Below are 16,011 nucleotides of genomic sequence, written 5' to 3'. Positions count from 1 at the left end.
GGTCTATTATAATGGCTATGTTTTCTTATTGCTACATACTAAAATGTGTTAAATAGTAAATATATTAATGTGATTTATATTGAATATATTGAATATTATTAGATTATCTTGTTAGATAGATAGATAGATAGATAGATAGATAGATAGATAGATAGATAGATAGATAGATAGATAGATAGATAGATAGATAAAAATGAATGTGCATTGTGCAAAATATTAATGATATTCCCCATACACATAGTGTGGAAATAGGTGGTTTGTGTGCACGCCTGTGTGTGTGTGTGTGTGTGTGTGTGTGTGTGTGTGTGGGTGGGTGTTTGTGTGTGCGTGCATGCAAGTGTGTGTGACTAGTTACATAACTGTTCTTATGTCATACCAAATCATTGAGGAGTGGCTTTATAAACACGCTTCTTAAACTGAAGTTTTCAGTGTCTGAATTCTCTGCGATTCCTCCTCTGACTGATCACTGCTTTATGTAAGTACATGGTTTTTTATAGACTCTTAGAATTACTTTTTGTATTTTATCTTTCTTTTAATAAAATAATTTAACATAAGAAACAGAAAATATAGATTTACAGTATTAAAAAGACAATCCAACTACATATAATTTTAAAGAGGTTTTTTTTTGTTTTTTTTTAAGTAACTGATTAACAAAATGATCCAGGCAAATATACATATACATGTAAGTGAATGCAAATTATGGACATTCTTCATTTATCATTTTCTATGATTGTAACCAAAATCATAGTTTTAGTTCTAGCTACAATCACATTGGAGATTGGGATCAGTGGAGTTGTCCATCATTTTAGTTTAGCAATTTAGTCCTCATGTAAAATTCCTGCTTAGTACAACATATAAATTTTAAATAGGAGGTAATTATCGCACTTTACATATATTACCAAATACTGTAAAGGAAACACTTTGTATCTTTATATTCATATATTTATAATTTGTCTTTATAAAAGACAAATTACAAAAAGCAATACATTATAAAAACAACTGTTATGTCATTAAACATTTTCTAGTTTTTTCTTTGGTTCTTTCAACATAACAGGAACATGTAACTCTAAAAAATCATGACAGATTGACCATCTTGCATCAATACATAATATTTCAATATTACTATTTTGTTTTAAAAACCATTGGTGCCAAAGAAAAGCGGCAAACTGCAATTGTCATGTAACATGAAGGAACTTTCTTTTCATAAGTTATGGTGTAAGAAAAACAGTTTTAGAACTCTGACCTGTGTTGCACCTTGAGCCCTAGATTTTCAGGTTAAAACTGTTGTTTTCACCTCTCTTTAACGTTTTGTGGGATAATTGATAAGTAAATAAAGTTCAAGTTTCAAGTTGGGTATATTGGTCACATACAGTGTCATACACAATGTAACTCGCAGTGAAATAGTTTGAGAGTGCTCTGTCCAAACATAGGAAAAAAAACAGGGGTGCATAGGGATATATATATATATATATATATATAAAATATATTACAATGTATGTACAATATATGTATAATATGTTTAGATACATAATGTACAATGTATATATGGATATTTATATATATATGTATGTACACAATGTACAATTCCAGCTTACAATTGACATATTTACAGTTACATGGTGGTGGTGGTCCCCACAGTTTATCAGTTTCCCTGATTCAGGGCCCGAATGGCCTGTGGGAAGAAGCTCCTCTTCAGTCTCTGTCTTGGTCTTCAGGGAGCGAAAGCGCTTCCCTGACCTCAACAGAGAGAAGAGTCTATTGTTAGGATGGGTGGGGTCCTTCACAATCCTCCTGGCCTTGGTCTGGCACCGCTTGTAATAGATGGTCTGCAGGTCAGGAAGTTCCGTATGAGTGATGTGCTCTGCTGAACGCACCACCCTTTGGAGTGCTTGTCTGTTCTGCTTAGTGCTGTTCCCAAACCAGACTGTGATGTTTCCCGTGAGGATGCTCTCAGTAGTGCAGGTGTAGAAGTTCCGCAGTACCTTGGAGGGCAGTCTGAAGTCTCTTAGGCGTCTGAGGTGGTAAAGATGCTGACAAGCCTTCTTTGCCATGGAGTTGGTGTGGCGGGACCAGGACAGGTCCTGCAAGATGTGAACACCAAGGTACCTGAAACTATCTACTCTCTCCACCATGGTTCCACTGATCCTCACAGGTTGGTAGTGCCGCTCCTGCTTCTTGCTACAATCCATGATCAGCTCCTTTGTCTTGCTGATGTTTAGAAGGAGATTATTTTCCTGGCACCAGTTTTCCAGATGTTTAATCTCCTCCAGGTAGGCCTTCTCATCGTTGTCTGAGATCAGGCCCATGACGACGGTATCGTCAGCAAACTTGACAATGATGGTGGAGCTGGAAGTGGCTGTGCAGTCGTAGGTGTACAGTGAGTAGAGCAGGGGGCTTAGGACACAACCGTGAGGAGCTCCAGTGCTGAGGGTGAGGCTGGATGAGACACAGTTGCCCACCCGTACTGATTGTGGTCTGTCTGTTAGGAAGTTGGAGATCCAGTCACACAGGGATGTATGCAGTCCTAGATCCTCCAACTTAGTAGTGAGTAGGGAGGGGATGATAGTGTTAAATGCTGAACTGTAGTCGACAAACAGCATTTTAACATAATTTCCCCTCGCTTCATCCAGGTGTGTCAGTGTAGTGTGGAGCAGATGTGCAATTGCATCGTCAGTGGAGCGGTTGTGGCGGTATGCAAACTGCAGTGGGTCCATGGAGGCTGGCAGTGAAGATGTGATGAAGTCTCTGACCAGCTTTTCAAAGCACTTCATCACGACTGATGTGAGGGCAACAGGGCAGTAGTCATTGAGGCTGGAGGGTCGAGATTTCTTCGGGACGGGGACGATGGTGGATCGCATGAAGCTGGACAGGACAATACCGAGCATCAGGGAGAGATTGAAGATGTCGGTGAATACTGGGCCTAGCTGGCTTTGAGGACTCTCCCGCAGATACCGTCTGGTCCCGCCGCCTTCCTGGTATTCACCCTTTTGAACACTCTCCTCACGTCACTCTCCGTGATGATGAGGGGGCGCTGTTCTATGGTGCCATTTGCGTTGTTAGCGTTAGCGCTGTTAGCATTAGAGCTGCTAGATGTAGCCTCGAAGCGAGAAGAATGTGTTCAGCTCGTTCGACAGAGACTCATCCGCACTCATCAGTCCGCAGGGTGGGCTCCTGTAGTCCGTGTAGTCCGTGATTAATAAATAATAAATTATTTGTGCTTCTGTTTTACAGTGGAAGAGCTCAAATGATGAACTGACAAAAATTACATTAAAAGGTATTGTGCACTTTATTATATTATTAAGTGAATGTTATTAAGGAATTAACTGTAGCTATTTTGCAGTGTAGAATGGTTGAATTTAAGGAACATTCTTACTAATTAAAACTAATTACTAATGTTTCTACTAATATTTTGCATTTGTATTCCTGCTCTGTTGTTTTAATTGTGTATCTTATTTTTGCATTCGCGTATAAGTGTTTATTAATGAGGATTAATTGGATATATTTGGATTTGTGACCATGGAAAACATATTCATACTAATATGTTTAAGATGATTTAACGAGACATGAATTATCTGAGAGCACACTCTCAAGATTTCAAAATGTAATCCAGATAAACCGCAAACCCCCGTCTTTCCGACATTCCTAATGAGTCTAACCTCGCCGGTTGCATATTTCAGGGCAGTGAGAACGGCAGGATGAGGCTGATTCATGGATTCTGTGTCTTTGTCCTCTCATTATTCTTCCTTCCCTGTCATGGACAAAAAATTGGTGGGAAGCATTTTCACTAAAGTTTGTGTGGATGACTTTGTATTTCTCAGGGATTTTATGATGTTTTTAAATATTTAGTTCTGTTGCATTAATATGGCCTTTGTTAAGTTAAATTTGTATATATGAATTTTAGTGTTTGTAGGTATCACTATAATTTGATATGTTTATCAGTGTTTAATAAATTAGCTGTGTTCTTTCTTCCAGTGTGTACCCAAGAAGCCATGGCAGATATTGTGTTTTTAGTTGATGGCTCTGCCAGCATCGGCCTCAGCAACTTTCAACAGATCCGAGACTTTCTGTCCTCGCTGGTGTCCAATTTTGACATTGCCCCGAACAAAGTCCGGATAGGTCTGGTCCAGTTCAGTGACACACCCCGCACTGAGTTCTACCTAAAAACATATGAGAACAAGCAGCAGATTCTCGACTACATCCGACAGCTGCCTTACAAAACTGGTGGCACCAACACGGGCCTCGGCTTGGAGTTCCTGCTCAAGAGTCACTTTGTGGAGGAGGCAGGAAGCCGGGCCAAATGGAACGTGCCCCAGATTTCCGTGGTCATCACGGATGGAAACTCCCAGGACGAGGTCGAGCCGCACGCCCAGGAGCTGAGGCAGAAGGGGATCAAATTGTACGCCATCGGGATCAAGGACGCCGATGAGAAGCTCCTGAAGCAGATCGCCAACCAGCCATATGACCAGTACGTGTACAGCGTGTCAGACTTCACCGCCCTGCAGGAGATCTCGCAAAATGTAATCCATAAACTGTGCACCACCGTGGAAGAGGCCAAGGGACTGCAGGCCGGTAAGGATAATTGAAAAAAATAATGACCTATTCAGTTGTTGTGCTTATTGCAGTCATTTAGAACAGCCATTATCCCTAACTGGGAAAATGCAACTGTGATGATTCAAGTGGCTGCGATAATTAAAAATCGATCCCTGAATATATCAGTCTGAAACTATATCCTTGATCGCAGATTGTCGTGAGATTACTTCGGCAGATATAGTGCTGCTAGTGGATTCATCTGACAGTGTTGGAGACACCAACTTTGCTGAAATACGCCGTTTCCTGCATACATTTGTAGACAGACTAGAAATCGGGGGTGATAAGGTAAGAGTTGGACTTGCTCAGTTCAGCCATGCACCATACCAGGAATTCCTGCTTGATGCATACAGAGACAAAGCAAATCTGCTCAAGCAGCTGGAAAACATCATGTACCATAAGGGTGGCACAAATATTGCAAAAGCCCTGGACTTCATTCGGGAGAGTTACTTCAGCCAGGCCAGAAAAAATGTCCCTCGTATCGCTATAGTGATCACCAATGGCAACACCAATGATACAGCAGAAGAGGCAGCCCAGAAACTCAGGCAGCAGGGAGTCGTCATCTTTGTGATTAAAACTGGGCAGGCAGATGCTACACACTTGAGCACTGTTGCTAACAGTCCTCAAGAAGAATTCCTGTTTAGTGTAGACACTTACCAGAAGCTAGATGGGCTCGTCGAAAATCTGCGCAGGAGAGTGTGTAATGCTGTCGAGGATCAGTTGCGAGGTAAACAGCATATTTTTGGTTAATACCATTTTATGGGACATGCTAAATTATAAGAGTGATTCAGAAAGGATTGATGTACATTAGCAAGATGTAATAATGCAACCTAAAATATCAAATTATTTACTGCACCATGTTCTGTAAACTGTGACAATTAAATATTATAAATACTTATGAACATATGTTCACACATTGTTCATATAATTAGACTATATTATACTAATTATAACTCTCAAATCCCCCCATTTAGCTCTTGCCATGAAGTTTGCAGATATCTTCGTCCTGGTTGACAGTACAGCATTAGGAAAAGAGGCTCAGCAAATGAAGACTTTCTTAGCACGAATAGTCAACCAGATGAACATAGGGAAAGATGCTAATCGGGTTGGCCTGGCTCAGTTCAGCAAGGATGTTCAGGTAGAATTCTTGTTCAATACTAATAAAACCAAGGAGGAGATCTTGTCATCCATCCGAAGTCTCCAACTGAAGTCCAAGGAACCACGGAGAATTGGGAATGCCATAGAATATGCTCGCAAAAACTTCTTCAACACCTCAGCTGGCAGCCGCATCTCCCAGGGCTTTAAACAACACCTGCTTGTGATGACAGCGGGCAAATCAGACGACAATGTGCTTCGGCCAGCACGCGTGATCAAAAACGAGGCAGTGAAAGTGATCGTTGTTGGCTTTGGCCAAACGGAAATGGATGTGATGGAGGACATTGCTAGTCCCAAACAGAGCTACAAGTTAGAGACACCAAACACTTTGCAGAAAGTCAGGATGACAGTTGAATCAAAAGAGCCACCTAAAATCACAGGAGGTGTGTTTCGATAGAGTTCAGGCCATTTAGAAAATGTTATGCAAAGTAGAAAATGTTATTTTCTGGAGTATATTAGCAGTATACGAATGAAAAAATCTTATTTTGCTAAATTATTGGTAATAGTATTACTTGTGCTGAACTGAAGTTTTCTTCTGTGTTCTCAGAGTGCATAGCTGCTGAGATAGCAGATATAGTGTTTATCGTCGATGGATCTCGTAACGTTGGACCAGAAAACTTTCACATAATACGCACCTTCCTCCAGAATACCATAGCAGCCCTCGATGTAGCCATGGACAAAGTGAGGATAGCCATTGTCCAGTACAGTGATGTGCCCAGGGCTGATGTTTACTTGAACACTTTCAGTGACAAGAAGGAAATTTTGGACTATGTGAAGACCCTGTCCTACGGCAGAGGGAAATCGAATACTGGAGCTGCTCTGAAATTTGCCAAGGAGCAGGTGTTCACCAAGGTCAGAGGCAGCCGACAGGACCAGCACGTTGAGCAGATAGCGGTGGTCATCACTGAGGCGAAGTCCGCAGACGATGTTAGCAGTCCGGCGGCAGAACTGCGTCGTTTGGGTGTCAAAATATTTGCCCTGGGCATTAAAGACATTAATGCTAATGAACCGCAAGAGATTGCCTCCTACCCATCCAAGAAGTTCTTGTTCAATGTGGAGAGTTTCCCGAAGCTCAATGCATTGTCCAGTGAGCTAATGAGGAGCCTTTGTGGGAACATTAAGGATGCTTTTGTAACTCTGCTAAAAAATATCACACTTCATCAAGGTTTGCAGTGTTGAACAAAATATTTACATCCTATACATTATATTTGAGTTTTCTAACTATGATGAGAAAAGTAATTTAAAGGATTGTTTAGTTTTACAGCTCAAAAAGAAATAATTATTGTAGCTTCTTCAAAATCTTTATAAAGCATATTACATTGGTAGACTGAAAGAATTAAGTGAACTTTGTCTTTTACAGGCTGCAAGTTCACAGCTGAAGCTGACATGTACTTCCTGTTGGATGAATCAGGAAGCATTTCCTATGATGACTTTGATGACATGAAAGCCTTCATTTTAGAGTTCCTCCATGTGTTTGAGATTGGCCCAGACCAGGTGCGCATTGGTGTGGTGAAATTTGCAGACAAAGCAACCCCCGTGTTTCACCTGAACACTTACAACACAAAAGCCAAAGTGCAAAAAGCAGTGAAAGCACTATTTATGGAAGGAGGTGGCACCAGGACAGATTTAGGACTGGAGGAAATGATCCCACTTTTCAAACAGGCAGAACAAACGCGCAAGAAAAAGGTCCGTGAATTTCTCATCGTGATCACAGATGGCAAATCTGAGCATGTTGGCAAACCGCTGAAAGTTCACGCTGAACAACTCAGGAAGCAGAACGTCACCATTTATGCCATCGGAGTAAAAGATGCAGATAAGGCCGAGTTGGAAGATATGTCAGGCAGCCCTAAAAGGACTTTCTTTGTCAACAACTATGATGCCCTTAAGGAGATTAAGAGCAAAATTCTTAAAGAAATTTGTTCATTTGAAGGTGAGGATTTCATGGCTGAGCTATAGCTGGTATCTGAAATAGCTAGCCATAGCTCAATCAGCTCCAAAGTGAATGATTTAATGTCTTCAGGCATGTGGTTCTTAGTAAAAAATGCAGATAAGAGAAAAAGTAGAGCACTTATTAATTAATTGGTGTAGATAATTATATTACTTTGTAGAATGTCTCAGATTAATTTTGTTATATTTTACAATTCTGAAAAATTTCAAGTGACATTTTACTGAAACAAAATTACTTACCATTCTTTTTCCCACTCCATGTTACAGCCTGCAGTGACCTTTTGGCGGATGTTGTCTTCCTGATCGATGGTGCTGATGAGGTTGACCCTGTAGACTTCGAGCAGATGAAAGAATTGATAGAGTTTACTGTAGAAAAACTTCCCATTAGACAAAACAGGGTACGCCTCGCTGTCATGCAGTACAGCACGCATGCGAAAGTGGAATTTGCTCTGAATGCCTTTTATGATAAAGACAAACTCCAAAAGGAAATAATGTCCATCAAGCAGATTGGAGGCAGATCCTTCACAGGCAAAGCGCTTGAGGAAGTGGCACAGGCTTTTGAGGAGGCCGATGGGGGTCGTGCTAACACTTTGCAGTTCCTAGTAGTCGTTACGGATAGCTTGGCCAAAGACAATGTGACTCTGCCAGCTAGAGCGCTTAGAGACAAGAACATCAATATTTATGCAGTTGGTATGGGGCATGCTAATAGAGACCAGCTTTTTGAAATCTCAGGATCCCGTGAGAGAGTCTACCTGGAAAATAACTTTGGTTCCATGCAGAACTTGGGCAGTGAGGTCATCTTCAAGATCTGCAATACTGGTAAGTAAGTGATACATACTCATCAGAGTATGTTCCTTTTTACACTATCCATGTTAATTGAAATGAATTGTATTATTATTAGTTTTATTGCAAAGGTGAACAGTTCCTGAGATGGCAACAATTTGTTGGTATTGTGAAAATAGCTTTATGCCACATAAAAAAATATTTTTATAACACATGGGTGGTATAAAAACATGACTCCTCTCTGTCTCTTTCCAGAGTGCAAAAGACCTGAATTAGTAGATATTATCTTCCTGGTGGATGTTGCTGGGAGCATCAACAAAGAAAGTTTCCAGAGTATGAAAAGCTTCATGGAAACTTTGGTGAGCAAGTCTGAGGTCGGGGCAAAACGGGTTCGAATTGGCACTATCACCTACGCAGACCAACCTCAGTCCGAGTTCACCCTGATTCAGTACTCCAGCAAGGCCGAGGTGCTGAAGTCCATCTCGGAGCTGCGTTCGCTGGGCGGACGCAGAAACACAGCCCAGGCGCTTAAGTATTCGCTCTCCTACTTTGCTGCTGGGCACGGAGGACGCCGTGCCCAAAACATCCCCCAGGTGCTCCTCTTGATAACAGATGGCCCTGTCGCCGACACCTATGACCTGACAGATTGGCCCGTAGATCTCAAAGATTCGGAGGTCAACATGTTTGCTATCGGGGTGGCAGGAGCCCGTGAGGATGAACTCAGGAGCATTACACTTAATAACCAAAGGGCCTTCTATGTGGATACCTATCAAGACCTAGAAGCCTTGTATAAACCCATTACTCAAGAACTCTGCAATCTGACAAAACCAGGTAATACTTGGCTGTACATGAACCCAAGTAATGCAAGTTACTATAAGTACAATTGTTTATGTAATTTACTCACAAAAATACTCTTTTTCTTCAGTGTGTGAGAAGGAAGAGGCAGACCTGGTCATTTTGATTGATGGGTCTGAATCAATTAGCTCTTTGGATTGGGAAACAGTAAAAATCACCTTGATCAACCTGGTTAAAAAGCTCGAAATCGCACCAGACAAATGGCAGGTCGGTGTGGCTCAGTTCAGTGACAAATTACTGGATCACTTCTACCTGAACCAATATAACAATGTAGCAGGAGTGGAACAGGGCATACGTGACATTACCCAACGAAGACAAGGAACACACACCTGGGCTGCCTTGAAGTTAGTGCAGGACTACTTTAAAACAGAGCACGGTTCAAGGATAAACAAAGGAGTCTCCCAGAATTTGCTGCTTGTCACTGATGGCAAAGCTAACGATGAGGAGGATCTACAGAGTCTAGCTCAAATCAGAGCCAAGGACATTGAGATATTTGCCATTGGAATCGGTAGCAACATAAACCAGCATGAGCTCCTCAAAATAGCAGGCTCAAAGGAACGGATCTTCTTCGAGAGCTTCGAGAGCCTTCCACTGAAGACCACCACAACGAAAGTCCTCCAAGCCATTTGCATCCCCTCAGTAATTCTCAGTCCACATGGTCAGTGGGTAGATTTTTGTCTTGAAGAAAAAGGAATCCACTGCTAACAATTTTCCCCATCTCTAGTCCTGGACCTGACTAACAAAACAATGAAAACATATTTTGATATGACATTAAATATTTTACACATATTACCAGCTAACAATAGATGACATGTAAGATGTAAAATGACATTATTAGGGGAACCATGCACTGGTAATTGCTTAGTGCAGCATCTGTTCACACTGTGAAAATAGGATTGGCCCCACTCTAAAAATAAACCAGGGCTCCAAACCAGTTTGAGAGACAAAAAAAATGAAAACTAAAGGACTTTAGACTTTAGAAAGGATTACATTAGGAATAAAATGAAATGAAAACTAAATAATTAAAAATTTTTGCAGAATGAAACATTAATCTGAAAAATAACATTAAATAACATTGTGGGGATTGTTTTTTATTTTGTGAACAAGAACAAGAAAATTTTGAATTGGCTTTTTATGTTCACCATGAAACTACCAGTTTGTATATCAGCATTATATGCCATCTGCTTTCATTTTATGTATAATTTTATGATACATTTATGTAGAAATGACAGAGGCAGGGGAGATGTAATGTATAAATAATTTATTCATAATTAATTAATAACACCATGGGTAAAGCGGCTATGAAATTCTTTAAGATATACATATGTATTCATATATGTATCAAGAAAGGAATTAACCAGTTTTTGTTTTTACTGGTTTAGTAGCATAATAAGGGTTTTGAGCACAAAAACTTTAAAATATAAATATAATATATAATATAAAAAAAGAAATAAAAACATACTCAGTGCTATGATGCTATGGCATGGTCAGCTCTGATGGGCCATTTGATTGATTGGTTGTGCTCTGTTTTGTCTTATGGTTAGGCTGCTTGGTTGACATCGGCATTGGATTTGCTGTTTCACAACGAACAAGCACGCAGCCTCTGCTGGGTCCACACACTGAGACCCTCGTCGCGGCAGCTGTCCAGCGTCTATCCACGATGGGACAGCTTTGCTGCCTCAGCGTGGACGCAGCCGAAACCAGGATCGGCTTCCGCCTGGTCTCCGGGCGAGAGGGGAAGATTATAGATGACTTTGCCTTCGAGGAGTATGATGAAAACGTGGCGAGGAAGGTGCTGGCCCTGCGGCCTGCAATACCCATGGCCTTCAATGCACTTTTGCTGAACTCCTTCAAACAGAAGTTTGCTTCCTCTCAAGCCGGCGTGAAGGTGAGTCAGCTGAATCTATGGCTCAAAGCGCCCTGGATCTCCTAGATAACCATCAGGCCCTGTGACTTATTTGTCATATGAGATCTAAATTTTGTTGTCATATTTCACCCAAGAGAATACTCAAGGCTGCCTGCAGAGACAGATAAAGAAAACAGGCTCAGACAACAGATGAACTACGCAGAAAGGAATCTGTGTACTCTGTGTTGAAAGGGAGCACAGCTATAAACACTCGGTTAGATGTGTGTCTGTCGTTTCTCCAGGTGGTGATTCTGTTCACAGATGGGCTTCACGATACCTTGGAGCATCTAAAGAAGAGCTCTGACAGCCTTCGGGAGAGTGGTACACTAACCGTTGCAGTCTGCTGGGCCACTGTGCAGTGGACAAGACTCACATAGCAATGGAAATTGGCAACCACTAGCAGCGAGAGAAAACAGTGTTAAACAAACAAAAGAAAAAAGACTAAAACAAGGAAAAGCTAATGATCTAGTTCCAACTATAATAATTCGTTTTGAAGAATCTAGTTCTTAGGTAAAAATGCTATCTTCACAAAGGAAAAAAACTGCTATTAACCCAAGGCTCACTGTGAAGAATCCAGGATACAGTGTGAGAAATTCAGTTTTGTTTTAGTAATACTAGTGTCACAGTGCAGTCTCCTGTATTTATCTTATTTATATCTTATAAACCCACTTGAAATGTCGTGCAATTTTTTCGAAGTCTGAAATGATATATGCTATGCTCAGATGTTTTATACATACCATACATAAGTTGGGTGTGGTCATTTTGTAACCCAGGCGTCAGTGCGCTGTTGATTGTGGCCCTGGATGGTAATGTGGACTACCAGCAGTTAGAATTTGGACGGGGTTTTTCTTATAATAAACCCCTTTCCATCAGCATGCTGAATGTGGGCAATGCACTGCAGGACCAAATTGTGAGTTCAAGTCCTTAACTACTTGTATCATTAAGTAAGCATTTGGCAACATGGCACATCCTCTGACCGTTTGCTCCACCTTTCCTTGTTTCTCCACCTGTAGAAAGCAGTGGCTTCAGCAGAGTGTTGTAATGTGTCATGTGCCTGTAGCGGAGACGTCGGTTTCAGTGGCTTCCCTGGCCTCCCAGGACTAAAGGTATGGCTCCTACACTGGGACGAACACTGACTCGGTTTTCCCAGGGGCTGGTGTAGGAGTGCTGTGCATGAAAAGCATCGGTGAAGGAGTTATGGAGGAGCCACATAACAGATTCAGAATGTGGACAAAAAGGAGAGGAAAAAAAAGTTCAATTGAATTTAGTTTTACTGTGTTAAAAAGTTCAAATGGTCGATTAACTGGTTTTGCTTGGTTGTGTAGGGTGTACCTGGGCTTAGAGGCCATCCTGGATTCCCTGGTGAGGTTGGAGCCATGGTTAGTGAGATATAAATGTTTTAAAGCCATGATATAATGTTATAATATCCTGCCTGCTGCTTATGGCCACAATGCCATTTTCAGTGACATTACAGTCTTGCTTCACCCTGACTTTGGTGTTTGATAGCACTGTAGTACTGCAGGAAGTGGAATGAATGTTACGGTGATCAGATCCTTCTGATTGTTTGGCTGGGGACAGGGAAGAAGAGGTTTACTGGGACTCAACGGAACCCAAGGACATCAGGGCTGCTCTGGCAAAAGAGGCATCAAGGTATCACAGAAATGATAGAAATATCTTCTGTTGTCTGCTTGCTTAGGATGGTGCTTTAATCTAAAACCAGGCTTGACATTGCACGCCACCTCCAGAAAAGTACTCATTGGTCTCATTGGTCTTTGGTCAGACTTCTGTATTTGTGGGACCAAGCAGGTTTGAATAATTATAATCCTCTCATATTTTCCACAGGGCTCCATAGGCTATTCTGGAAATAGAGTAAGTAATACAAATGGCTGCTTCACCTATTAGGCACTGAGCATGGACTGGTACTCCATTCCATGACCTTCTCTTGTACATCTGACAGGGAGAACAGGGGGAGATCGGGCTAGACGGAGTGGATGGTGAGCAGGTAATCTGCGTTTCTCTCAATCTTCTCTAAAATCCATTCCTAAAATCCGCTTCCTGTTGCTTTGACTCACACTCCTACAGCTCTGTTGTTGGTTCCAAGTAAAATATTGGAACCAGGCTCATTCTTCACTCTTGTAATTGCACATCTTTCATATGAGTTTTAATGCAGTTTTTAATGCAGTTACTAAATAATTCACAATAGTTAGTACATAATGTGTCATCGGATATTAATAACTGAGTAACGAGTGTGGATTTTAAGAGGCTAGCTGATTTTGTTCCAATCCATTATTCCATGGATGCGTTTATGTGCACTGACTGTACTCAGGATCTAATATTTAAATACACTGCAGAGTTATTGGATTATTAGTATTATTATACACATGTCTGTAGAGTGCTTGAGTTTATCAGTGATTCAATTTTGTTCTTTTTTTTCTTTCTGCATGGGTTGAGGTAGGCCCGGAATTAGCTATCTTGCTAACTCTTAAGCCCTGAAATCCAGCAAAGTGATCCGTGGTGTCCGACGTCAATGGCTTTGATAATCAAAACACTCATGCTCACAGAACTCCCTCATCGCTCCAAAAGTGAGAATCTTTTGGCAGCCTTGTGATATGCCTCCCACTTAAGAGTTTCTGTGACTAACTAGCTAATGATCTGAACAGAGGATCTCTGCACAGATAGCAGACATTCTAGAGAAATCCAGAAAAGATCATTGATTTCTATAGAAAAGCAAATCTCAGGACCAGAATGAGTAACCAGGATGCTATGTTTATGTATACTAATGCATAAAGGGCAGATTCTTAAAACATGATGATAGTCAGGACAGTGGTTGCATGTAAAGCATATGATTCATTGATTTGCGGTGTCTGTTCTTTGTACTGAATAGGGTGAAACTGGCCTAGCGGGAACGGCAGGACCAAAGGGGAACCAAGGACGTCCAGTAAATACCTTCCACCATACTTCTTTTAAAGGCTTTACTTCTTTAAACAGCAACATGACAAAATGAACAGGTCAAACCTCAAGGCTGCTCCTTTACCTATGAGTCACAAGGATAACTTTAGTGCCCCCCTGCTGTTCGGCCTTTGACGCTGCGCTCATTAGATCAGAAAGGCTTTACTGATTTAAACAACAAAATGACTGAACAAACAGATCCAAGACTTTCAGCACTTCATTATCAGTGAGTCATGGGAATGCTCTCTGTGTTCCCCTGTTGTTCTGGCTGTGAAGCTGCACTCATTAAAAGCACAGTTAAAAAACTTTTTCTTTTTTTTTCTGCACCCATAACTGCACAATTATCACATGTAACCACAAAGCAGCTTTCAGCAGGTGAGCTCATATAACCTGCATGTTCATTTCCTCCATTTTGGTTGTTGTTTCCTAATGAAATCAGCACGTTTAGCTATAAAAACCTATAGCATAATGATTTCCACAATGCACCATTAAAAAGCCTTTTGAACTTTCTTTAAACCCCTGAGCATACATTTAAAAAGTCATTATAAATAATTCAATAATTAATTATAGATAGTGTCCTGACCTTGTGTGTATCTGGGATATTTAGGTTTAATTAAACACTAGATGCATTTTAATATAAACTACATGCAAGCTTTTACGGGGGCCCTTTGAGTGTGTTATTATTTAACTAGACAATAAATCAGCCTGTAGCTGAAGGATAAATACTGAGAGTATGACAAAAAAGAGTTAATAGGTATTCTTAATCATAATCATAATTTACCATAAATCATTGCTATGTAGTTGCTTCCTCTGTCTCCTTTCGGTTGCCAGGGTCTGAAGGGAGTTCGCGGGACTCCTGGTGTCAAGGGAAACCGTGGTGTGAAAGGAGAACCTGTAAGAGTTATTTTGTTTTTGTTTTGGTTTTTTTTATTGCCACTTACCAAAGAAATAAGGTTCATGTTAAATTGCAGTTTTTAAAGAGTAATCTTAGTGTCATTATTGGATATTCTAGACAGCAGTGTATACTCCTTTTTGTATGAAACATTACTTATTCTGTTGTCATCATAGGGGAGTCCTGGGCTGGATAACAGAGTGTCTGGTCCAAAGGGGGAGAGAGGATATATAGGCCTTCCTGTGAGAGCTCGTCTGGTTCCTTCAATTCTGTTTGGTTAATATGTTATTTGTTGATATATTTGCAGTGGTATAGTGTAAATATCATGCAATATGACACAGCAAGTTGACACACTGATTAATAGGGTTGTCTTAACCTATTAGTGCATTAGAATCAAAAATGTTATTGTTTACAAGACCTAAATGCTTAGGGAATAGCTCGTCTTGCCAAAATTCAGCAAAAAATCTGTGTTTGCATCTGTTTTAAATGCATACAAGCCACTTATACGCCCTGCATTCATTTGGTGTGACTGTTCTTTTGGCAGGGTGGCCAAGGTCCAGGTGGAGCTCCGGGGAGACCAGGAGACAGCGGCGAGCCTGTGAGATCATTAGACTCCCTGACATCTCCTCAGCTTTTTCAGAGTTGGAATACAGACTTTCCTCTAATGTACCAGTGTTTACTTTAAGCTTAACATTGCTTATCTTTATTTTCGGGCGAAAAGCCTCAGCATTATTTTTTCCTATGAGGTGATGATGGTTGGAAGCAGAATCGTGTCTGGGTCCCGTTGTAGACTGTTCATCAGCACAGCATGCCGCAGAATAAAACATTTGGAAGAGAAACATAAATTTTGCAGGAATTCAGAATGTTCACAGTGATGTGTCTTTGTTTATAGGGCTTCCCTGGGAGGAAGGGTCCACCAGGCTCTAAGGTAATATAA

At 40.9% G+C, this 16,011-nt stretch overlaps 1 protein-coding gene across 2 annotated transcripts in view; it reads left to right on the top strand.

Annotated features, from left to right (window-relative positions):
* The first annotated feature begins 413 nt into the window (after positions 1-413).
* The window catches only part of LOC113575505 (collagen alpha-6(VI) chain), a 30,137-nt gene continuing 14,539 nt past the window's right edge, over positions 414-16,011 (top strand). For both annotated transcript variants that reach the window (XM_027007048.2, XM_035531448.1), the window contains exons 1-24: positions 414-475; positions 3,232-3,274; positions 3,678-3,768; positions 3,973-4,569; positions 4,742-5,314; positions 5,562-6,125; positions 6,290-6,907; positions 7,103-7,672; positions 7,957-8,508; positions 8,728-9,303; positions 9,398-9,985; positions 10,872-11,215; positions 11,476-11,554; positions 12,007-12,143; positions 12,247-12,339; positions 12,559-12,612; positions 12,812-12,883; positions 13,076-13,102; positions 13,191-13,235; positions 14,118-14,171; positions 15,014-15,076; positions 15,251-15,316; positions 15,619-15,672; positions 15,967-16,002. In XM_027007048.2, coding sequence (XP_026862849.2) covers positions 3,696-3,768; positions 3,973-4,569; positions 4,742-5,314; positions 5,562-6,125; positions 6,290-6,907; positions 7,103-7,672; positions 7,957-8,508; positions 8,728-9,303; positions 9,398-9,985; positions 10,872-11,215; positions 11,476-11,554; positions 12,007-12,143; positions 12,247-12,339; positions 12,559-12,612; positions 12,812-12,883; positions 13,076-13,102; positions 13,191-13,235; positions 14,118-14,171; positions 15,014-15,076; positions 15,251-15,316; positions 15,619-15,672; positions 15,967-16,002 — 5,835 coding nt within the window. In that variant the 5' untranslated portion in view covers positions 414-475; positions 3,232-3,274; positions 3,678-3,695. The remainder of the gene's footprint in view (positions 476-3,231; positions 3,275-3,677; positions 3,769-3,972; positions 4,570-4,741; positions 5,315-5,561; positions 6,126-6,289; positions 6,908-7,102; positions 7,673-7,956; positions 8,509-8,727; positions 9,304-9,397; positions 9,986-10,871; positions 11,216-11,475; positions 11,555-12,006; positions 12,144-12,246; positions 12,340-12,558; positions 12,613-12,811; positions 12,884-13,075; positions 13,103-13,190; positions 13,236-14,117; positions 14,172-15,013; positions 15,077-15,250; positions 15,317-15,618; positions 15,673-15,966; positions 16,003-16,011) is intronic.

The sequence above is a fragment of the Electrophorus electricus genome, chromosome 11 (assembly GCF_013358815.1).
Source record: "Electrophorus electricus isolate fEleEle1 chromosome 11, fEleEle1.pri, whole genome shotgun sequence".
NCBI lineage: Eukaryota > Metazoa > Chordata > Actinopteri > Gymnotiformes > Gymnotidae > Electrophorus > Electrophorus electricus.
The sequence above is the reverse complement of the archived record's forward strand: the minus strand, read 5'-3'. Positions and strand labels throughout refer to the sequence as shown.